Source organism: Nipponia nippon, unplaced genomic scaffold (assembly GCF_047370975.1).
Source record: "Nipponia nippon isolate SJK-2023a ecotype South Korea unplaced genomic scaffold, ASM4737097v1 scaffold_35, whole genome shotgun sequence".
Classification (NCBI taxonomy): domain Eukaryota; kingdom Metazoa; phylum Chordata; class Aves; order Pelecaniformes; family Threskiornithidae; genus Nipponia; species Nipponia nippon.
Genome location: NW_028262353.1, coordinates 1,801,131 through 1,824,158, shown reverse-complemented (window position 1 = coordinate 1,824,158; position 23,028 = coordinate 1,801,131). Strand labels below are relative to the sequence as shown.

General features: G+C 52.8%; 1 protein-coding gene across 1 annotated transcript; it reads left to right on the top strand.

Annotated features, from left to right (window-relative positions):
• Window positions 1–17,129: 17,129 nt before the first annotated feature.
• On the top strand, window positions 17,130–18,527 carry HOXC4 (homeobox C4). Its single transcript, XM_087771457.1, has 2 exons — window positions 17,130–17,574; window positions 18,096–18,527. The coding sequence occupies exons 1-2, from the start codon at window positions 17,130–17,132 to the stop codon at window positions 18,449–18,451; spliced, it is 801 nt and encodes a 266-aa protein (XP_087627583.1). The 3' UTR covers window positions 18,452–18,527.
• Window positions 18,528–23,028: the final 4,501 nt, after the last annotated feature.

Genomic DNA, 23,028 nt, shown 5'->3' with positions numbered 1-23,028 from the left:
CGTTTCGTCTGCGAAAGGGCGAGGAAACTTCTATTTTGTCATATGGAATAAACAGTAAATAATCCAAAAGTTGGCGCGCCGGGCAGATATTTCTGTGCTCCTTCCCCGCCTTGGAGCAGCTTTCTGCTCCTCTGCTACTTTGGCAAAGTATTGATTTTTGCATGTTATTATTTATTTTTTTTTTAATCCCGTAGAGTTCGGGAGGGGCGAAGGGATGCTTTGGCTTGGAGCAACTTTCTCCCCCACCCTGGAAAAGGGACGTGCTGCTTTTCCTATCTCCCAGAGCATGGAGAAGGGGGGAAAAAAGGTGTTTGGGTTTTTTTTAATTTGGTGATTAAGTGCTGCCTGGGCCCTGGGAAGGTGAGCTGCTCCCTGTCCCGGCTCGGACTTTTCTCTCTTCCTTTATTTCTCTCAGGCTTTTCATCCCAGGCTGGTGTCCTCGCCTGGCAGATGGCATTTTAATAGGAATATCGGATTTAAATGACCTTCTCTCTCTGTTTCTCTCTCCTCCCCCCTCTCCTCTCCCCGATGTATACTCGGGATTAAATGATTTTGCCCCAAAATCTCGCCGCCGCTGCCTCTCGCTGCAGGCTGGGCAGCACCTGGACGCGGGAAGGAGGTCCCAGTGCCTGACTGGAGGTGACTGGGATGGGGATGGGCGGGGGGGGGCTGTCTGGGGAGGTGGGGGGCTCCAGGCCCTGCTGCCGCCCCCCCCCCCCCGAGGGGAGCAGCCCCCAGGGAGGCTGCGGGGGACGGGGGGGCTGCACCCCCCTTCTTGGCTTTTAAAATATATATGTATATATTGCTTTTTTTTTTTTTTAAATAGATGTTATTTTCTGTCTCTGCTCAGGCGGAGGGGCCTAATGCGGAACACATGGGCTCTGCCCCTGGGGTGGAAACACGCCTTCCATAGGGTGTCCATACATCCCGGAGGCTAACACTTCGGTCCATATGGACTTCTCCATACCTCCAGCCATATGGCATCGGCGCGGAGCCGAGCAAAAACCCTTCGTGGCGGGTCTATATGTGCCTCCCCACGTGCTTTCCACCCACGGAGGCGTAGGGTGGGTGCAAATCCCCCCCCCCAACCCACTCGTGCCCCGCCGAGAGGTGGGTGCGCAGCGTCTATACGTCTGCCGGCCCATTTGCATAGGGCTCACCCTATATGTTCCCGGGCAGATGGCTCCGCTCCGCACCCAGACACGCACACGCGGGGGTGACTCCTCCTGTGTCTTGCCAGCTATTTACAGGCGAAAACAAATGCTGGGAGAAGCCAATAAGCTCCATAAAACTTTATAGGATTTCCTTTTACACAGGGGAAACAAGGGAACAATTTCCTGAACCTGCAAAACAAAAGTTGGCTCCAGCGGCGGCTCCGGCCGCCTTCGGGGGCACAATTAGCGCGGCGCCTCAATGCATTATTTTATTTGATGGTCGTTATACGTGGATGTTGGGCTCGGGTTATTTGGCGAGTTGCAAAGATATTTCATTTTGCTGTCGTTTAACAGTCAGTGGATAAAATTCCTCTCTCTCTTTTTTTTTCTTTTTCTTTTTCTTTTTCTTTTTCTTTTTCTTTTTCTTTTTCTTTTTCTTTTTTTTTTGTTTTTTTTGCTGTCTCGGCTGTCATTTCCCCGTCGCTTCGGAGTGAAATACTGCAAAGCCGAGCAGGGCTCCCCTCGCACATTTATTTTCTGCCTGAATATGAGGGGCTCCCCACTCGTGGGGCCTGGGAGGGCTCGGCAGCCACTCCAATCATCTCGGGGGGTTTCTTTTCTTTTCTTTTTTTTTTTTTTCTTTTCCCCGGTTTTTCTATTTTCCCCATGCTGTGTAAATCTATTGACTGGGTGCTCAGGCACAAACCCCTCTTGGCGTGTGCTGGTAATTGCTCGTTATTCCGTTCAATTTTCTCTTAAGCAATGTCTTCCCCTCACTCTCCCCGGTATTATTGCAGCGGCTCTCGGTTATTATTTTTATTCTGATTACATTTTGCACTCTAACACCACCTTTTCCCTCTCCTTTTTAACCGGGAAGCTGTCAAGGCAGCTTGGCTTTGTCAAGGCAGGGGTTAACCAGCTCCCAGACCACGCGTGTTTTATCTGCGAGAGCAGAGGGGGGAAAAAAAAATATAAAAGGAAGAAACCCAACCCCAAACACCCCCAAACCCCCACTTTACGTTTCCAACTTTCGCATTTCCACCCTGCGGAGCGGAGTGCGGCGACTTATGATTAATTATCGGCTTCTCCTGCCCCGGGAGGGGGGAGCGGGGCCGGGGGGGCCCTGCGCCCCTCGGCCCCCTCTGCTTCGGGGGGCACTTTTCTGGGGAGTGGTGGGTGCTGGGGGGGTGTTGTTGCTGGTGCTGTCTGGAAGAGATTTGCTTTTTTATTTCCCCTCTCGGCTGCTCAATCCCTTCCCAAAGACTCAAGAAGGAAATAGAAAAGGACTTACCTTGCCCCGTCATCCGTGTCAACCCCGTGAGAACTTAAAATGGCCCAAAAACAACAAACAAACCAAAGTTCCTTTTTTTTTTTTTATATAAATCCAGGACTTTTTTTGTTTTTGTTTTTTTTGGTTTTGTTGTTGTTAAAAAAAAGCAAAGCTCTTTTAGTTTCACCGAGAACATGAGAACATTAGCAGAAATACTCATGGCTTCTATGTGAATTTAGTAGTTTAAAACTTTTGAAGGTTATTTATGTGGATGGCCCTAAGCAAAAGCCCTGAATGGCTCTCAGGGAGCACGTGATGTCATTAAACTAAGTTTTATGGTTTGGGGGAGCTGACAAACCCACAATATATTTACATCATATATAATCTTAACTGTCCACCATCGCAGCTGCTAGAGCTGTTTAATGCTGGGACAGTGGGACAAGGCGCTTAGTGCGGAGCGCGGCGGCTGCGGGGCTCCTGGAGCAGCACCTCCCCGCCACCCCAGTAAGTTCTTCTCCTTCTTAACTCTCTTTTTATTATTAGTTTTTTTTTTTTTTCCATGTCTTTTAGTTATTTAAATTTTTTAACATCTCGAGGAATTGCGAAACATTTTAAAAATTCCCTTCCCTGCGTGGGAAAAGGGGGGTTGGGGGGGGGGGGTAAAGCTGGAATGCGAGTTTTGCAAAGCTGCAGGCGAGGATCTTATCTGGCAGGAATCTCAGCTCCCCCCTCCCACCCCCCTCGCATCCCCGGGGCTGCTGGAGAGGAGATAAGGCCAAAGAAGGTCCAGGTCTTACTGGTTTAGCAGGGAAACCCCCCCGTTCCCCATCAGCCGGCCCCCCCCGGCACAGCCTGAAGGCAGCCTGTGCGCATCCCTAAGTTTCAGCCCCATTCCTGAGTTTGGGATTGAGGCGGGGGTGGGGGGGGTTGGTGGCCGGGAGCGGAGCTGGGCTTTGGAAAGGGAAAGAAATGGGGAAAAAAAAAAAATAAAGAAGGGGGGGGGAAGAGAAGTGGTGCCAAAGTGGGGCGGGGGGCGGGCGGGGCCGGTGCAGGCGTGCGGAGGGAGGGTGGCTCCGTGGGCGACCCCACGGCACCCGTGGGGGGGACCCACGCGGGGGGGGGGGGGGCTGTGAAGAGCGTGGTCCCCCCCAGCCCTGTGGGGAAGGTTTGGTGAAGCGGGGGGGGTCACACGTGGGGGGGGCTCTCCCGGGTCTGCGTGGCAGCTGGGGGCGGGGGACACCCTCCCGGGGACCCCCCTTGGGGTGCCGGGACGCCCCCCCCCCGGGGGGACCCTTTGGGGTCAAACCTCCCCGAGGAGCCCAGGGCAGGGGGGGGGCAACGGGGGGGGCACAACCCACTGGGAACCGGGGGGGAGAGGTGGCCTCGCTCCCTGGCTCCCACCCCGGGGTGCCCCCCACGGGGAGCGGGTCCCACGGAAAACAACGGGGACCCCCCTCCCCATCCCCCCCCCGACAATGGCCAGGCCCCTATTGTTCTCGGGGGGGAGGAGATGCTCAGCATTGTGTCCCCCCCCATCCCGGTGTTATCCCAGGCCTGGAATTTAGGGGGGATTGGTTCTTGGGGGGGGCACGTGTGGTGTTTGGGGGGCAGCGCAGGGGGCAGAGGCCGCAGGTTCCCGCCGTGACACGAGCCGTCTGGAGGGGTTTGCACCCGCGCGCACCCACGCATGCGCCCACGTGCGAACACGAAGGCGTGCACACGTGCATGTGCACAGGCTGGCGTACAAATGCACGCACGTGGGCATGAACACGCGTGCGCGTACACGCAAGCGTGCAAATGCAGGCACACGTGCACACCTACACCGGCACCCCTGCACACCTACACCGGCACCCCTGCAGGCACGCAAATGCACGCACACCGTGTGTGTGCATGCACACGCACGCGCAAATGCACGCGCTCACAAAGGCGTGTGCACCCCCTCCCAAGTGCACGCGCACACACAAGGCCTTGCACACACACAAACACCCACAAACCTGGAGTGCAACCTCCCCTGGGGGTGCTGGGGGAGGTCTTTGGGTGCTGAGGGGGCTCTGTGGGTGCCAGGGGGGGCTCTGTGGGTGCTGGGGGGGCTCTGTGGGTGCTGGGGTGGGCTCTGTGAGTGCTGAGGGATCTCTGTGGGTGCTTGGGGGGCGTCTCTGTGGGTGCTGAGGGGGCTCTGTGGGTGCTGGGGGGGCTCTGTGGGTGCTAAGCCTCTCCCACAGCTCCCTTGCAGGGATGGGGACCCCCTGGCAGCCAGGGCCAGACCCCCCTCCGCACCCCAGGAGCCAGTGCTCCCCACCCAGAGAGGGATGAGGCTGCCCCCCAGCCCGGGGTGCTTGGGGAGCAGAGGGGCAGCCGGGCTGCACCCCACTCTGCGGGCACAACCTCTGGGGCAAGGATGGAGTAAGAGGCAGGGACATGGTGAAACACCCGGGGACCCCCAAATCTTTCCCTCTCCAGAGCCCTGTGGGGGCTCAAGCCCCCCAAAAAGCAGGGAGCAACCCAGCAGGAGGGGCTGGGGGAGCCCCCCGGGACCTGTGCTCCTGCTGGGGCACCCGGGGGCGGATTTGCAGCCCCTTCTCCATGTGCCTTACCCGGGGACCCTCCTTTGGGGGTGTCCTGCGGGGGCCGAGCCCTCCTGGGGGGAGCGGTTCGGGGTCCCAGAGGGTCTTGGCGAGGTCAGAGGGTGGGCTTCAGTGATCTGGGGGGCTGCTCTTCTGCAGAGGCCTTGTGAGCCCCCCCAGCCCTCGCTGCCCCCTTTTTGCACCCCCCTTTCGACCTCAGGGCCGGGGGCTGCACAAACCAATGTGGAGGCATGGGGGTGGGGGCGGTTTAGTCTCCATCATGAAGATGGAGATTAATTTTTCCCCCCAATCCCACTGGGAAAATGGGTCTCCCCCCCCTCCCCCGGGGCAGATGCATCTACCTGAGCCCTATGCAGCAACGGGGATCTATAGGGGTCTATAGGGCTCGCCTATAGGGCTCAATCGCCGGGGCGGGCGTGCCCTGAGCATGCCACCTCCGCGGATATACAAAAAAATAACATCAGAAATAACCAATATTTTCTTTACGCCCCTCCCCGAGCAGCGAGGTGTCCCCACGGGTGTGGGACAAGGCCACTGTCCCCCGCTCGGGGCTCTCCGGGGGGGTCCCGGGGGTCTCAGCATCCTTTTCTCGCCCCCCCGGGGCGGTGCAGGTCCTGCCGCGGCCTGGCTGGGTGCTGCGGGCTGGGAAAGCAGGAAAAAAATGCTAAAAAATAGAGTTATTCCCTTTATTTAGCGGTCGTTAACAGCGGGAAAAGGTGCTAGAAAAAAAAAAAAAAACGGTGCCAAAAAATCGGGCAGCTCCAAGCCTGGGGAGCTGGGAACACGCAGGGGTTGGGGGGACCCCCCCATCACCCCCAAACCCACGACAAATCCTTGCGAGGCTCCTTTAAAAAATTGTGATTCTGGGATAAACACGAAGTCGCTCGAAGCCTGGAAGCATCCAAAGGGAAGAGGGGATTTTGGGGGGAGCGGTACCCCCAGCTTCAGCAGGCACCGGCAGAGCTTTCGGGGGTGCAGGGGACGCGCTCCCACGCGTGTCGGGGCTGGCTGCGGCAGGGACACGGGGGGGGGCAATTTGGGGAGAAAAATGAAAGTTTCTTGCGTCCGATGTGAACTCGGCTCTTTCTTCCCCCTGCGACCTCTCATTTCCCACCTCTTCCTCTCGGTGATGGATGGGGGGGTCATTAAAAAGAGATGCCGGGCTGGAGACATTTCTGCCGGATATTCTGAATTTTCGCTTAAATCTCATTTAATTGGAGTTCAGACGCTGCTCGCCTTTGCAAATGCGACCGGGAGGGCTTCCAGCCCTCTGCGGTGTGAATTCAAAAATACAGCGGTCGTAAGAAATCCCCCCTTTATAGTAACAAGCAAAATAATTTTCTGCGTAATTGGACGGGAGAAAAAAAAATAAATAAAGTCCGGAGAATGACTGCGGGGAATATAATTTCCTCGCGTCCAGCTCGGTGCTGGAAAAAAAGGGGTTTTTGGGGGGTGGATGAGAGGAGGGAGGAAAGGCGGCTGGAAGAGGTGCATCCTATGTCTCCATCCCATCGGCTGGGGTTTTTCCCCCCCCCCGAGGTGGGGAAGGGAGTTTCTAGGCATCACCTTCCCTTCTCCCCCTGCCCGCAGCCCGGCCCCCGCCGGTCCTATTGATGGATCGATTTTATTGATTTATTATCCGCTCCTCAAAGCGCGTTGCTATCAAATGATGTTTTGAGCTGGGTTTCCCCGGTCAAGAGTTGAATCCCGAGTTATCGATTTATATTTTTTCCCCTCCTTTTTTTTCGCGGAGGGGGGGCGTTATTTGCGATTTTCCCCTTGCCAGGCAGACACGACCCCTTTTCCCAGCAGGGACTGGGAATATCCATCCTCCCCGTCCCCTTTCCCTGCTTTTAGGAAGGAAGGGATGAAAAAAAATACACCACCACCACCACCCCCCCCCCGTTACTTTCACTCCGAACCCCTCCTTTATATCTCTTTATCCCAACACTTTTCTCCTCCGTAAGGGGAAAAGGGTCACAGCAAGACGATCTGGCCAGCCATCAGATAAACCCCACCTTTATTTCCGCCTATATACCATTTATTCCTCCTTTTCTTCCCGCTTGAGCTGTGCCTATGTGCGGATTTCCATCCCACGCAGCCCTAGGCACCGGTATGGAGATCTATAGGTGCGGTCCATAGGTGGCCGGGGGTGCGGGGCTGGGGCCCAGAGACCCGCACACTTCTGTAACAGACCCGGGGAGACTGAAATGTTTTCTTGGCACTTAGCAGATTCCTCTGATTCCCTCTCAGCGGTAAAATAATCACCGGGGAAGGGAGAGCGGCTACTGTTGACCTCTGGTATTTATCCGCGTCCAGGGCAGGATTTTAAGTTTGCGGGAGTTTGGGTGAGAGGAGCTGCTGCTGCTTTAAAAAATGAAACTTTCTTTCCTGTAGGTTTAGGAAAAATAAATAAATATCTCTTGGAGGGAGTCGGCAGCATGTAATACTGGTTTTTGCTGGGTTTTAAGGTATTTTGGTTTGGAGACCCCAGCTCCCCGCTGCCGCGGTCCCCCCGCACCCGGCGCGGCGGCGGCTCGGCGGGGGGGGGCAGGGCGGGAGGGTCCCGCCGGCGGGGGGGGGGTTGGTGCCCGCTTGGGACCCCCAAGACCCGGCAAACCCCACCGGCACCAATCCTGCCAGGCTCGGGGGGGGCAACACACCTCGACCCTGATTTCGTGTCTTCCTCTTTTCTTCTTTTTCTGCCCCTTTTCTTCCTATTTTCTTCCTTTTCCCCCCCTTCCTTCCTTCCTTCCTTCCTTCCTTCCTTCCTTCCTTCCTTCCTTCCTTCCTTCCTTCCTTCCTTCCTTCCTTCCTTCCCTCTTTCTCTTTCTCTTTCTCTTTCTCTTTCTCTTTCTCTTTCTCTTTCTCTTTCTCTTTCTCTTTCTCTTTCTCTTTCTCTTTCTCTTTCTCTTTCTCTTTCTCTTTCTCTCTCCTTCCTTTCTCATCTTTCTTTCCTTCCTTCCTTCCTTCCTTCCTTCCTTCCTTCCTTCCTTCCTTCCTTCCTTCCTTCCTTCTTTCTTTCTTTCCTTCTTTCCTTCCTTGTCTCCTTTCTCCCTTTCTTTCTCTCTCCTTCCTTCTCTCTCCCTTCCTCTCCATCTCTTTTTCTTTCTCTATTTCTCTCATTCTCTCTCCCCCCTACCCCTCGCCTTTCCTTTTCTCCCTCTTATCCTCCAGCCCCCCAAACTCTGCCTTTCCACCCCAGACCCAAGGCACCTCGCTGCACCCCCCCGAGCAGCCCCTTGGCAAAGCCCAGCACCGGGGGGGGGGGGGGGCGGATTTTCCACCCCTGTTTCTCCCCATTCACTCATTCCGGTGTTTATTTTTAAGGCCTTTCCCCCTCACCCCCCCCAGCAGATTCGTCCCCGGTGTGGACCTGGGGGGGGCACAGCTTTGGGGGGGACACAGCTTTAGGGGGGGCACAGCTTGGGGGGGGCACAGCTTTGGGGGGGGCACACAGCTCGGGGGGGGGCACAGCTTTAGGGGGAGCACAGCTTGGGGGGGGCACAGCTTCTGCAAAGCTGACTCCCCCCTCCTTGGCGGGGAGGGGGAGCGGCCCCCTGTTAAACCCCACGTTAGGGCTTTGCAGGCTGAGCTTGATGAGTTTCTGTAATTAATAACGCGGTAGCTCCTGTGCCCCCCCCGCCCCTCTCCTCCGCACCCTTCGCTGGGACCCAGCACCCAGCAGAACAGCGCACTTCACCCAAATGCCCCCAAAATCTGGGATCCAAGCAAATCCCCCCCCCCAAAAAGAGCCCCCCCGGTGCGTGCAACCCCCCCGGGGGCTGAGAGGGGTTTGGGGGAGCAATGAGGGGGTTTCTCTGCTGGCGGGGGGCCTGAGCATCCCCTTTCCCCTTGGGGGGTTTCTTCTCCCTCCGGAGCACACGGGTGGGGTCCTTTTGGGGGGAAAAAATGCCACTTGGGTGCGTGGGCTTGTGCGTGTCCACGCGTGTCCTGCGCCAAGAGAAACCCCTCTTTCCTGCTGTTCTCCTTTCTCTCCTTCCCGGGGCAGAATAAAGCCCTTTTGCGTGTTGGAAAAGGGGAAATATTTACCTGCAGACTCAAGCTGACACTTTACATCTGTGTCTGCTCCTCTTCGGTACCTGTCTCTTGTCGAAATTAATTCTCTTTAATATTGTGGCGAAATAGAAAGCTTTAAAAAATAGGCTGGGGCTGGAGCGGCTGGGTCATGCGTAAGGGGAGAAGCGGAGTATGAACAAACCTATATTTTATGGGAGGCGCTCAGCGTGGTGCGGGAACGCCGGATTCCTCGCTTCGGCCCCAAACGCGGTGCTGCGGGTCGGATCTGGGGCTCAAAAGCCGCTTTTGGGGAGCGGCCGCTGCGCCCAGCCCCTCGCAGCCTGGGCCTTCGCCCACCGCCTCCTCTGCCCGAAGCGCTGCTTTCCCCTTCTTCTCCCTTGTTTTCCCCCTAAAAAATCAGCTCACCTTTCCCAGTTGTCCCAGCAAACCTAGAGGACCGGGGGCACCTTTCGTGTTACGAAAAGGCGATTTTTCCCCAAAAACCTCTATGGCCCCGACAAGCGGGCTGTGATTTTTTTTTTCCCCTTCTATTTTTTACTGTTTTTTTTCTTTATTTTTTTCTTTTTTTTTTTTTTTTTCCTTCTTTTGAATTTTTTTTTTCTTTTTTTTTCCTTTTTTTTTTTTTTTCTTTTTTTTTCCCCCCGGGAAAACAGCCGATTTCTTATCAGGCCGGGATTGATGCTGGCGGCCTGCTTCCCTAGATCATCCCCGCGGCTCCTCTTGTTCCAGCCCGGCTCCCTTTGCTCCCGGGGCCGTGAGTGATGGCTCCCGCAGCTCCCCATGCCGCCGGAATCCTAATGGCCCCACCGAGGGGCGGGGGGATCCTCTCCCCCCATTTTACCACCAGGAAATTTTAGGGAGACACCCCCCCCCCCCAAAAAAAACCCACCCCAGGGCTCGCCCTTCCTCAGCCCCTGTTTCTGGAGGCCCCCGCGGAAGCCACGAAACGTTTTATTAAAAGGTTTTGATGGATTCGCCTTGGGGATTAACTAAGATAATAGTTTATTGCACTGCGAAAGATTAAACTGAAAGTACCCTAGTGAAAAAAAATAAATAAACATTAAAGGGAGCGGGGAGCGCCTTTCCTAGCGTTAAATCCCTCATTTCCCACCCTAACAAGGGTCCCCCGGGCTCCAGGGTGTCCGCGCCGCCTTCCCGGGGCGTTATTATTATTATTATTATTATTATTATTATTACTATTATTATTACTATTATTGCAATTATTATTAAGGTTTAAATACATGTGATGGCTCGGCGAAGCGGTTCGGAGGGGACACCCCTCCCCATCCCCATCCCTCCCCGCCGGGGGAGCAGGATTATCCCGGGAAAAGCCCAGTTTCCCAGTTTCCCTGCCTCGCTGCGAGCTGGCAGGGCCGGGGGTGCGCACATGGGCGCGGAGCTGCGCGCATCTGGGTCGTCTCGGGTTTAAAGAGCGTGTTTACACATCCAGAGAGTTTAAACCACGGCCCCGAAAAGGCGATAAACCCGGGACTTTAAATCATCCTGCGCTTCATCACATCGCTCCCACCTCCGCAGCTGCGGTGCCGGGGAGCTGCCCTCCAGCTGATGCTGCCTGGCCCCACAGGGGCAGGACCCCCCCGGGTCACTCCCCACGCGTGTCCTCCGCCCCTCCGCCCCCCCACACCCCACTTTTCACTGCCCCCCAGCCCGAGGAAAGGGCTACCCGAGGCGTTTAGCGGCATCGGGGTGCTGACCCCAGCTCTCGGCAGCCTCCAAGGTGCAGCGGCGGGGGCTGGGGGTCTCAGGGAGGTGTTTGCTCAGAGCAACGCGGCCATTTGAGCACCGAGGGGGGGGGGGGAAGAGGGTTTCTGCAGGGTTTTGGGGCTGCTTTTTTGCTTAAAAAGTGCTGGGTCGCGTCCCCGGAGGCAGCAGCCCCCGGGTGTGATTTTTACTTGCAAAGGGGTGAGCGCAGCCTGGTGAAAACTGGGCTTCGTCTTCGCCTGGGAGGACTCAAAACGCACCGAAAAGAGGGAGTTTTCGCTTATTTTATCCCCTTCCATCCCATTTTGGTGTCAGGCCAGAGGCTCTGCATCCCTGCAAGCGAAGGCTGAGCCACCTCTGCCACCTTTCCTCCGCAGCGACAGCGGGTCAGGCCTCCCCCCGTCCCCAAACCCCCCGTTGTAACCCCCCCGGCTGGGGCTGGATTCACTTTCTGGGCCAAAAACCCTTATTTTTTATCCTCTGCCCCTACACAGAAACTTTTTCCACCCGCTCCTCCCCGGCCCAAGCCATCAGGGACTCCAGAGCCACGAAGTGCATTTGCAGCCCGCGGGCTCGGGGCGGGGGGGGAGGCTGGGGGGGGGATGATGATGATGTTAATTATTAATATCGCCATCCCGGAGGAAGATTTCCACGGGCTGAGAGCACTAAGTACGACCCAAGCAGAAGCTCTCCAACGAGAGGGATCAGCCTCAAGTTTGTATATGTTTCCAGCCCATACAATAACAGCTATAGATCTGCTAATGGGCTCGCTCCAGCCCCTGGACACTTTCTCCTGCAACTTTCACTTTCTCCCCCCCCCCCCCCCCAACAGGCCCTTTCCCCAATACAAGCCCAATGTTTTCTTTTCAACTTAACCCAGGGTTCAGCAATTATCCGGTGGGTCAGTGTAAGTCGTCTCTGTCTACGAAAAGTCAAGGAGAAATCTTAGCTCCTGTATGTATATATATCTATACCTCACTTAAAAGCATCCTCCAGCTGAGTCCTCCTCTTCCTCCGCTCCCCTAAACCCTCCCTACAATTCAAATAAATATTTGAAGCCTAAACCAGATGGATCCCAAGGAAGGAAAAGGGAGAAAACCCTCCCCAAGACCAACAAACCAGGGGAGAGCCCAGATGTGGTCACATGAACCAGGGCGACCCAGCACACAAATAAAAAGCCGGGGGCTCCAAGGGGTGCGGGGGTTATTGCCCGGCTCCAGGGCGAGCGGGGCGGGTTTGCTGGCGAGCAGGGCCGCAGCAGAGAGCTGGGTTTCCCAACAAACCGCCGGAGTTGGAGGGGAGAGAGGTGTACCTTGGTTATGGGGGGTTTTGATTTATTTTAGACAAAATGTTTCCTCGGGAAAAGAAAAAAAAAGGGAAAAGAGGGGGAGGGAAAGAAAAAAAGGAAAAGAAAGGGGAAAAGAAAAGAAAAGAAAAAAAGAAAAAAGGGAAAGGAAAAAAGAAAAAAGGAAAAGGAAAAAGGAAAAAAGGAAAAGGAAAAAAGAAAAAAGGAAAAGGAAAAAAGAAAAAAGACAAAGAAAAAAGACAAAGGAAAAAGAAGAAAAAGAAAAAAGGAAAAAAAAAAAGAAAACAGGAAAAAAAAACAGGGAAAAAAAAAAGAAGTGTGTTTCCTACCAAGCAGCAAGTTTCACTCTTGCTGGGCTCCCGCTCCACCGAGTCCCGAGGAGTTCCCGGGCCGAAGCGCCAGCGCCAATAAAATTATAAATAAAATAGCAGATCTTTCGAGCAGAGACAAGCCCCGGCTCCGAGGGGGCTTCGCTCAAACCCGATTATTTTTATTTTTTCACCCCCCCCCCCCCACTTTCGGAGAGGCAGAGAGGGGCAGAGCGGGAGGTGAGAGGAACAAAAACCAACAATTTCTCCAGCATAAAAATGAAACATCGAATTAGTTTGCCTCTGGGCTTCATTTTTCCCCTTCTACATTATAACTAGTTATTGAACTCGCTAGAAGATCTAAAGGCCATTTGTGAGGAGAGAAATTTCAATGGAGTTCCCCCATCAATAACTCCTTGGCAGTGACCTATTGGATCAAGTCAAACAGTTGAGGTGAAATTCAGGTCACGCTGTCTAACCAATATTAAAATGCGCCCACTTTTTAAAAAGCCACTTTCAACGAGATTTGAAGAAAATTGAATTCCTGGGTGGGGTGAGGAGGGGAGGGGGGGGGAGGAGGGAGAGATGGGGAGAGCGGTTTGCATATTTTATTTTATTTTTCGCAGTTCTTTCGCGAAGAAGAGGGATTCATCTTTAATACGTTAAAATGAAGGGATAAATATTTACATTATTAGTTTCTTTGAGGCGAAAGAGGCTCAAAAGAAAAATGTGAAGGCTAGGACTTTGGGTGACAGGCTTTGCTTATTAAAATCGTTTTAGGCCGATTCATTACTTTTACTGACAACAGATTTAAGGAAAAAAATCAATTAAACGTTTGCATATTTCTTTGCATAAATTAGACCTCGTCTATTTGCATTAGGAAGGGACAAAAAGAAAAGGGCTTCTTTGCACTCCCTGCTTTCAACTTGGTAGGAAAAATAAAATTTAATTAATTACGCGTCATTGCCTATGGCAGAGAGAACCCAACTGCTCAAAAAAAATTATATCTATATATATATATATATATATATACAGGTTTTTAGTTCTCCAGCCACTAATTGTGCCCTAATCCCCCCAAACCATGCTCGGCAGAGCTCCACTCCAGAACCGATTCCCACCTCCCGCATCTCAAGGAGGCAGAGTTCAGCCACCGCGAGCTTTTCCCCCGCTTTCCCTCTTATTATTAAACACGGGATAACAAACCCCCAGTAGATAGGTACTTCATTTTTTTCGGGAAAGCACAGATTGCTAATGGGCTGAGGTACAGGTTACCAAACGGTCAGTATGGTAATAGCCAACACAATGAATCCGGAGAGACAATGCATACTTATTTTTCTTCAGTACTGTCAAAAAGGCGCTTTGTACTTAAAACCATCCCCGCGATGGTAACCAGATCTGGCTTTCGCAGCCCTCAGCCTAGGTAGGAAAAGGAAATAAAGCCAAAAATGAGATTTTTGGAATGTTTTCCCCCTTTTTTTTGGTGCTTTCTCGCCGCCGAGGTGCTGCGTTTCTCTGGGTTTTGTCCCTCCCCAAGTGTTTCTCGCCACGGTTGCGCTGGTGGGGGGACGAGGGATGGAGAGCGGTGGGAGGGCTGCTTTATAGACAAAAGAGCCAGATTCTTGTACAACTATTCTTCACACGTCCCTGCAGACTTATTTTACAGAGGGAAAAAAAAAAAAAAGAGGGGGGGGATTAAATAAATAAAAAATCCGAACATTTCAGCAAGAGGCACAGCTCTAAACTCGGGTTAAAAAGCGAAGGGGAGGGGGGAAGCATTAATCCACAAGCAATCAAAGGGGAAAATAGGATTTTCGGGGTACATTTGTAAGAAATCCGGGGGATTTCTCTTGGGTTTTTTTTTTTTTTCGGTGCACTTGTAAGAAAGGCGAGGGCAGCCCCGCAGCCGGCGGGGGTGGAGGGGATGGGGACGAGAGGCTGGAGGAGCGGGTCCTCGGGACCAGATGTGTTGGGGTGGGAGGCGGGGGCGCAGGCGGTGCAAAGTTGCGGTTCCCCCCGAGAAAGCGAGAGAGCCCCGAGCCGCCCCGTTTGTGACCTTCACGCCTTGGCTTTTTTAATGCTTTGATTGCTGCCGTTTTGTTTCGTGCTTTATTTTCCCTTTTTTTATTTTTTTTTTAACCATCCAGCATAGCCTTAAGAGAACTACCTGTGGATATTTATTTATTCTGCTGGTGCTTATTGAAAACCATATATTCAGGGAGGGGGGGGAAGGATGTGCGTAGGTAAAAATTACTTTATTAACTCTCCATCTTTATTCAATATTCCCTCAGCCTTGGAATAAAGTTGTTGCATCAGTCTGAACTATAAATGTCAAAGCCCTGCATGAGGCTGAGGTGTTTGGGCAGAATGAAGTATAGCTGGAGAAAAGGAATTTATTGGATATATTTAAATCAATGTTTTGGGTTCCGGAATACATTTCTATTCATGTCTTTTCCCCCCAACCTCGCAGCTCCCCCCACCCCCACCCCCTTCGCTCCCTATCCCCGAAACCTTTCTGGGAAGAGCAAGGATTTTACCTTATATAGGTACAGATATAGGCGTTTCTATATGTAATCCCGGGATTTACAACTTTAGGAAGGAGCAGGCTCTGCCGGTGCACGGGGCCAGCAATTAGCGAAGCCCTGCAAACCCTCCACCAACAACCCCCCCCCCCCCCCAAAAAAAAAAGCCAAATAAAGGGAAAAAGCGACTCAGTCCCTGTCCCGGGGCCCCCAAAGACGCGGAGCCGGTGGCCGAGGGGGGCTCGGCCCCCCCTTCGCCCCCCCCCCTCCCCGTCGCCTATATGTACCCTGTAGACTCGAATTTGTGTGAGCGTCTCCCAGTCACAAATTCGTCTCTAGGGGAATATATGGGCGATGCCAGAGCCTTGGAAAGTTCTGCTTTCCTTTAATTGCAGCGCTGCTAATTAAATCCTCAAGCCCTGCTGATGTCATTCTCCAGAGGTAGTTTGTTCAAAGCGCGAAAGCAGCCTTTGCTCTTTGCCAGGGCTTGTTAATACGGAATAAATAATAATCATTAAAAAAAAAAAAAAGGTAAAAAGCAAAATCACGGCGATGATTGGGGTGTGTGTGTGGGGGTGATAATAATCAAAATAAAATCCCGTTATTACTTTTCATCTCCAGAAGAAACAGCAGCCACCGCAAACACAACTCTCAGCCAAGAGCACAAAGAGCCCCGACCATTTCGCAGTGACTGATTTATGGCGTTTTACAACCCCATAAAAAGCTGTAACAACCAGCCAAAAGCCTTCGACACCGCTGGCACATTTAGTCTAATAAATAAAACATAAACAGTTAACTTTATGTGTCACTTTTATTGTTATCAAGTAAAATATGGCAATGCCCTGCAAGCTATGATTTTCAACTATAATTGTTATCAAGCACAAGGAGGGAATACCCCACCTCCCTCCTCTGCCCCTCTCTTTAGGGCGAGATGGAGATTAAAAATAAATAAAAAAAAGCTTTAATTGAGGGAGCTCAAACCCTCCCAAAACGCTGACCTCCATTCGCAGCTCCCCGACCTGCGCCGGGGAGGTGGGAGCCATTTTTAACGCATCCCTCCAGCTTTGCCCCCCAAATTCTCTCCGTATCCCGGTATCCGCACGCCAGGGCTCGGCTGTGGGGAGGTGAACGCTGAAAGCGAGGGCCGAGCGGCCCGGGAGCGGGGCACACGCGTGGGTGCTGCACACGCGGGGCCGTGCAACCCCGTGGGTGCCTCACCTGCAGCACCCAGGGCCGAGGAAAAAGCAGGGTGCTGCCTTCCCCCCCCCCCCAAACCCCTCTTTGCTCCCAAAGGCCGGGGTTAAGCAAAGCGGGGGAGGTTGGGGAGCAAAGGGGGGGGTCCCCCGCTGCCTGCGGGGGGGGCAGCCCCAGCCTCGCCCTGCCCGTACCGCTGGGTGCAGGCAGGGGAGGGCAAAGCTCCCTGCCTGCGGTGCAGTAACGGACCTGCAAACCCGCCTCTATCTGCCAGGTAACTGCCCCCGCCCCCCCCAAATAGGTGCTGAGGGTGTTTAACCCTTTCCCCGCTGGGGTGGGGGGGTCTGGGCTGCGGGGGGGGGCACAACCCCCCGGCGGTGGCCCCAACCTGCCCTGTCCCCTCCCCAGCCTTGGGGGGGGGGGGGGGGATGGAGGGGGGCTGCTGGGGGGAGAGTTTGGGGGTCTGAAGGGTGAGTGCGGCCCGGGGGGGGGACACCCACTCGCACTCGCACTCACACACTCACACTCTCACACTCACACTCACACTCACACTCACACTCACACTCACACTCACACTCACTCACACTCACACCAAGGGCGGGGGGGGCTCATTGTGCCCAGCTCGGATCGCGGGGGGGGTGTGCCCGGTGCCCCCCAAACACCCCCATAGACCCTCACCCTTACCCCCCCCCCCCCTTACCCCCCCTCCCCCTTACATCCCCCCTCCCCCATTGTCCCCCCCCCAGCAGCCGGGGGGGGGGAGGGACCCCAGCACCCACCGCCTCGCCCCCCCGCGCACCTCCCCGGCTCTCCCCGCGCACCCACTCCCACTCCCACGCCCCCCCCCCCCCAATTTGGGTGCATTTTGCAGAAGCTTTTGGTTCCTTATCCGGGGACTGGGCTGGCGGGCGTGATTGGCCGGGGATGTCACATGGTGAAAGTAACTTTACGGGGTCGCCAGCTAGTAGGAGGGCTTTATGGAGCAGAAAAACGACAAAGCGAGAAAAATTATTTTCCACTCCAGAAATTAATGATCATGAGCTCTTATTTGATGGACTCTAACTACATCGATCCGAAATTTCCTCCATGCGAGGAATATTCGCAAAATAATTACATCCCAGACCACAGTCCGGAATATTATAGCCGGACAAGGGAGTCCAGCTACCAGCATCACCACCAGGAGCTGTACCCCGTGCCACGACCCTCCTTCCCCGACCGCCCGTTCAGCTGCGGGGGGCTCCCGGCTCCCGGCAACCCGGCCGCGCTCCAAAGGGGACACGGGCAAACTCCAGGAGGCCAACACCTCTCAGAGAAAGCACAGCAGCTCTGCGAGCAGGCTGCTCTATCCACCTCCTCCACCACTCCTTCCCCAGCCCCTCCAGCCTGCAACCAGCCAAACCCCGACCATCCCAACAGCACAGCTTCCAAACAGCCCATAGTCTATCCCTGGATGAAAAAAATCCACGTCAGTACTGGTATGCAACTTTTATTTTCCTCTTCTGTCTCTCCGCTCTCTTATTTTCACACCATGCTCGCTCCCTCTCGCCTCTCTCTCTCTTTTTTTTTTTTTTTTATTTCCTTCCCTTCCATGAGAGTCTTTGGGTTAGCACAATTGAACTGGATTTACGACTCCGAATGGGTAATTACACCCACCATAAATTTTATAGCCGAGCTACTGTGGGCAGCCTTAGCCATGTGGCTCGTTCTGTTATGTATGTGTGAAACTCCGAAAGCTTTGTAAGGGGTGCATAAATAATTCAGTCTTTTGAGCCAGGGAAACCCCTTCCTATTAGAATAGAAACTCTTGAGCTGCCCAAAGTTCTTTATTACCTATTTAGCCTATTACTTTCCCCCCCCCGGCTCCTCCAGTCGCCTCTCCCGACCCTCTCTCCATCCACGCTGATTTTCCTTGTGTGTTTTTTTTTTTGTTTTGTATTTTTTTTCTCCTTTCCTTTCTTTTTTTTTTTTTTTTTGTTTCCCTTCCCCTCCTTTCCAGTGAATCCCAATTACAATGGAGGCGAACCCAAGAGATCCAGGACAGCCTACACCAGGCAGCAGGTTTTGGAGCTGGAGAAGGAGTTTCACTATAACAGGTACCTGACCCGGCGGCGACGCATCGAGATCGCCCACTCCCTTTGCCTCTCCGAGCGACAGATCAAAATCTGGTTTCAGAACCGGAGGATGAAATGGAAAAAAGACCACAGGCTGCCTAACACCAAAGTACGGGCAGCAACGGCAGCGGTTGCCAGCGCCTCCACCGCCCCCGCCGCCCCGGCGAGCACGGCCGCGGGCGAGGAGCTGCCCTCCGCCACCGCGCAGGACCCGCGCACGGAGGATATCACCAGGTTATAAACACCCCCAGACCCGCAGCCAAATGACTCTGGATTATTTATAGAATCTAATATATATATATATATATATATTTTGGTTCTTCCCCCCCCCTTCCCCTCGTAGTTCTTTTATTATAATAATAATAATTATTATTATTATTTTTTTCCTGTGCGTATAAAAAACAACGGGTCTCCCCCAAGACCACGGGCTTTAGATGCATGCCAGATAGCATGAGGCCAGGTGTCTGTACCTGCAGGGTTTTTTTTACGCCGTTTCAGGGTTTTATTTATTTTTTAAAGCTGGGGGATGGGGAGGGAGGGCAGGGTGGGGGGAGGAAGAGGTAACTGTTCTGTTGGGTGAATTTAATGGAGAAATGGTGGTAATATTGACGGCAAAAAACAAACAGAAAAACAAACAAACAAACAAAAAAAAGCGAACGGAGGTCTTTTTTTTTCCCCCTCTGCGTTAGAAATGCCCGATGAGCGAAGGAGCTATGAAGTTCTTTTGTAGCAATGTGGAGAAAAGCTTAAAAAAAAAATAAATCACGGTTTAGAGAGGGGGGAAAAAAGGCAAACAAAAAGCAGTCACGAACCAGCACACAAGGGTGGACGAGTCTTTGCTGAGAAATTGAGAAGAAAAAGGGGAGAGAGAGAGAGAGAGGGAGAAAGAGTGACATATTTAAAAAAATAAAAGCAGAAGAAGGTTTTAAAAAGTCGGTAGCTAGGGGTTTTTGTCGTGGTTATTTGTGTTTTTGGACTGATTTTACATGATCATTGTAAACTTGCAATAAAGAGTTTTAGTGTGTATGTGAAAGTCCCAGTGTTCAATAAACCAGTCAGTGTGAATTAGTTTTACTTTTATGTCTGGTGACTTATTTTATCCCCACGTCTCCCCGCTAACCCGCCCCAAAATAATAATAACAATAATAATAAGGATAATAAAACGCTGGGACGATGTGCAATGGATCCCATGTGCACCGGTTACTGCTTAAGTTAAGTTTAAGCAAACCTAAAGATAACTCTCAACTCCAGATTTTTATGACATCACGCCATGGCCACTGACTTTAAATCTCAGACCCTCCCCACCTGTAAATATGGGGCAAAAAAAGAGAAATCTGGGGTTTCAGACAAGTGCTGTGGATTGGGGGTAGCTTCCAGTCATGCCTCTTTATTTTCTGTCCATCCCGCAGAAAATGGTCTGGTTTTAGCTCCTCTCCCTGCTTTGAACTTTTTCTAGTGTATTATTATTATCGTTGTTATTATTATTATTATTATTATTATTATTATTATTATTATTATTATTATTATTATTATTATTTTCTCTTGCTGTCGTGGTGCGCTCGTGTTGACTCGTTCAAGCTAAGAGGTCATATTGAATTTTGCCAGGCAATGAAAAGGCTGTTAAATAATAATAATAACAATAACAATAACGAGAATAATGGTAGTAATAGTGCTAATAACTGTAATTCATTGCTCCTGGCCTTTGGAGGCAGCCTGCAAATTGGCAGCAGTGGGGGGATTTTAGGGAAAAACCTGGGGCCCCCCGCCCCGGCGCAGGGTGCCCGCGCTTCCCTGGCAGGGCAGGGAAGGGGGTGCGGGGGGGGGGCTGGGGCTGAGCCCCCCCTTTTTCTTTTTTAGGCCTTGGTTTGGGGAAGTTCGCTGCTTAAAACCCCCAGTGGCGGGGGGCTGGGAGGAGGAGGCCTGCTGCAAGGCCCCCCCAGCCCCGGGACCCTGAGGTCTTGGCCAGGAGGCTTTGCCAGCATCTTTATTTAGGGTTTATTCCATTTATTTCTATTTCTTTCCTCTCTCTCCAACATCGATTTAAGCTGCCGTTAAACAAATCATGGTCTCAAACCCCTTTGTGAGAGCTGGGGACGCGGATCTGGCGAGGGAGAAGGTTATCATTTATCCTGGGGAGTTTGTATGTAAAGCTCATCAGCTTTTTTTTCTCCCCCCCCCCCCCCCCCCTTCTCTTTCACATTCTGCTTTAGTGATATTAATATAAGGACAAGGCTGGAAAGATAAAACCTATCGCCAGGCCCCGGAACCATTGCTCCTCTTTAAACATTTCCTCCCCAGAGCAGGGAAAGGTGTTGGGAGCCAGTTGGGATTTTGGCTTTTTCCAAGGAAGATCCCAGCCCGCACAGCTGAGGTGAAGCCAGATAAAACCCAGCCCTAGAAAAAGAAAATAAATAAAATTAAAAGACGATCAGTAAACAGCACCCAGGGCTCGGCCCATGCCGAGGGGGGTTGGATGTTTTTGATATCCTTTTATATAGGCAAGAAATCAAAGCAGAGAGGGGGGAAAAAGGCACCAGGGAGGGGAGAAAGGGGGTTCAATGCAGGAAAAAGCAGAAAATCTGTGGGGAAAGCACAGCCCCAGGTGCTGGGAGGTGGGTGCTCCCCCAGAGCACCCCCGTGCCCCCAGGGTGAGGCAGGGCAGCACCCCAAATCTCCTCGGGGCGGGGGGGGGGCAGAGCTGGGCATCTGCATGGCTGCAGGCTGGGCTGGAGCCAGGAGGAGGAGGAGGGTGGGGAGGAAGGAGCATGGCTCCAAGGTGGATTTCTCCCGCTTTTTTTGGGGGGGGGCAGTGTTGGAGTTGTGGGCTGGGTTTTTTGGTTGCTGGGGGTGTTGTACCCCCCCCCTCCGCAGGCTGGGGGTATCCCGGGGAGGGGGGGGCTGGGGATGGCACCCTTGGGTGCCGGGGACCTCGGGCAGGGGTGGGCTCCTGCCTGCTGCCCTCAGGGGGGTCCGCACCCCTCGGCCTTGGCCGTGATAGCTGGGGCTGCGGGGGGAGAGTGTAAATGCAGGATATGGCCCGGGAAGAAAGGGGGTAGGGAAGGGGGGAGAAGAAAAAGGAAAAAAAGGAAAAAGGAAAGAAAGGAAAAAGGGGAAAAAAAGAAACAGGGGAAAAAGGAAAAAGGAAAAAAGAAAAAGGAAAAAAGGAAAAAGGAAAAAAGGGGAAAAGGGAAAAAAGAAAAAGAAAAAAGAAGGGAAGGGAAATAAAGGAGGAAAAAGGGGGAAAGGTGGGGAAAAGGGGGAAAAAGGAAAAAAGAAAATAAAGAGAAAAGGGAAAAAAGGGGAAAAAAGGAGGGGAAAAGGGAGGAAAAAGAAAAAAAAAGGGGGAAAATGGCTGTTGCTGCTGCAAGCAGCCCGGAGCACCGTCCCTTTTAGCCTCTTGACGCCTCCATGTAGAGAGGCTGAAAGAAAACTTTATTGAAGTTCGGGTAAACGGCAAAAGCGGGTTCATGGAAAGGCCAACTTTTCTGTCCCAGCAGCTCCATTGGAGGCGAGCAAGCTGACCCCGGAGCCCTCCTGACCCGCTGCCTCTCCCAACGTTGTACCTTCTGTGTCTGCGGACATAGATTTAGAGGCACCATCGCTGTTGAGAGGCTTTGTAGGTTTTACCATAGTAATGGGGTGTACGGGGAGGGGGGGGGGAGCTGGGGCAGATGCGATGCGTGTTATGGCATTGTTTCCTCGCCAAAATAACCCGGGAGAAAAGGGGAGAGAAGGGTGAAGTGGCGGCCAAACTTCTCTCCCTTCTTTTCCTCCAGAGATGCTCTCCCTCCCGGCTGGTCCAGGAGCGCTCCCAGCCACGTAAGTAACCCCCATTTCAGGAAAAGAAAAATTAAAATAAATTTAAAAATTGAAAATAATTTTTAAAAAAATCAAATAAAAAATTAACCCGAAGCAGAGCGAAAAGGAGGCCCTGAAAGTTTGGGACGTGTGGGGATGAAAACCAGGATGGGAATGGGAGCGGAGGAGCGGTGATGGAGGGGGGCAGAGATTTGGCTGTGGGCAGCGATGCAAAATAACCCCGGGTTTCTCCAGCGGCGAGGAGCTGCGGGACAGACGGACAGACAGATCCACGGATAGACACAGGGATGGGTGGAGTGTTTGAAGGAAGAAATGCTTCCCCCCAGGCATCAGAGCTTGCTCATCCCTGGGCTGGATGTCCCAGCCCCGGCACCTATAGATGTGGCTGCAGGAGGTGCCCCCCCCGGGTGCTGCATTGTTCAGTCCTCGGATAATTCGCTTTACTTTGATTACTGGGCTATAAAACTCCCAGCAACAACGTGTTTCTGGAGGCTCAAATTAACATCTGAGGCCAGGGCTTCCCCCCCCCCCCCCCCCCCCCTTTTATGTTCTTCGAGTCCAATTTGTTTTGAAGTTCCCTGATAAGTTTTTACCGGTTCCTTTCGCAGCTCGGGCTTTATTTTATGTTATTTCCACCCCCCCTCCTTCTCTTTAACTAGCTTCTCTAAGGATTCGGGTTTGAAGAGGGTTGCAAAGTCGTTTTACGAAGGGTTTAACTGGCAATAAAAAAAGAAAAAAAAAAAAAAAAAGCGTGAGGAAGTCTTTGTGTCCCGAGGCTGCGAGGACCGGGAGCCCCTCTCCAGTCCCCATCAGCAGGCGGAGAAAATGAGCCTCCGGTATCGCCTGTCGGAGGGGAAAAAAAGGAAAATAAGGGCTCCAGGGATGCTCTGGGAGAGAACTGCAGGCGGACGGGGTCCTCAGCAGCCTCACTTTTATGAGAACTTTGTTGGTTTATTTTTTATGCGCTGGAAAGACGTTATTTCCCCTTTTTCTTTCTTT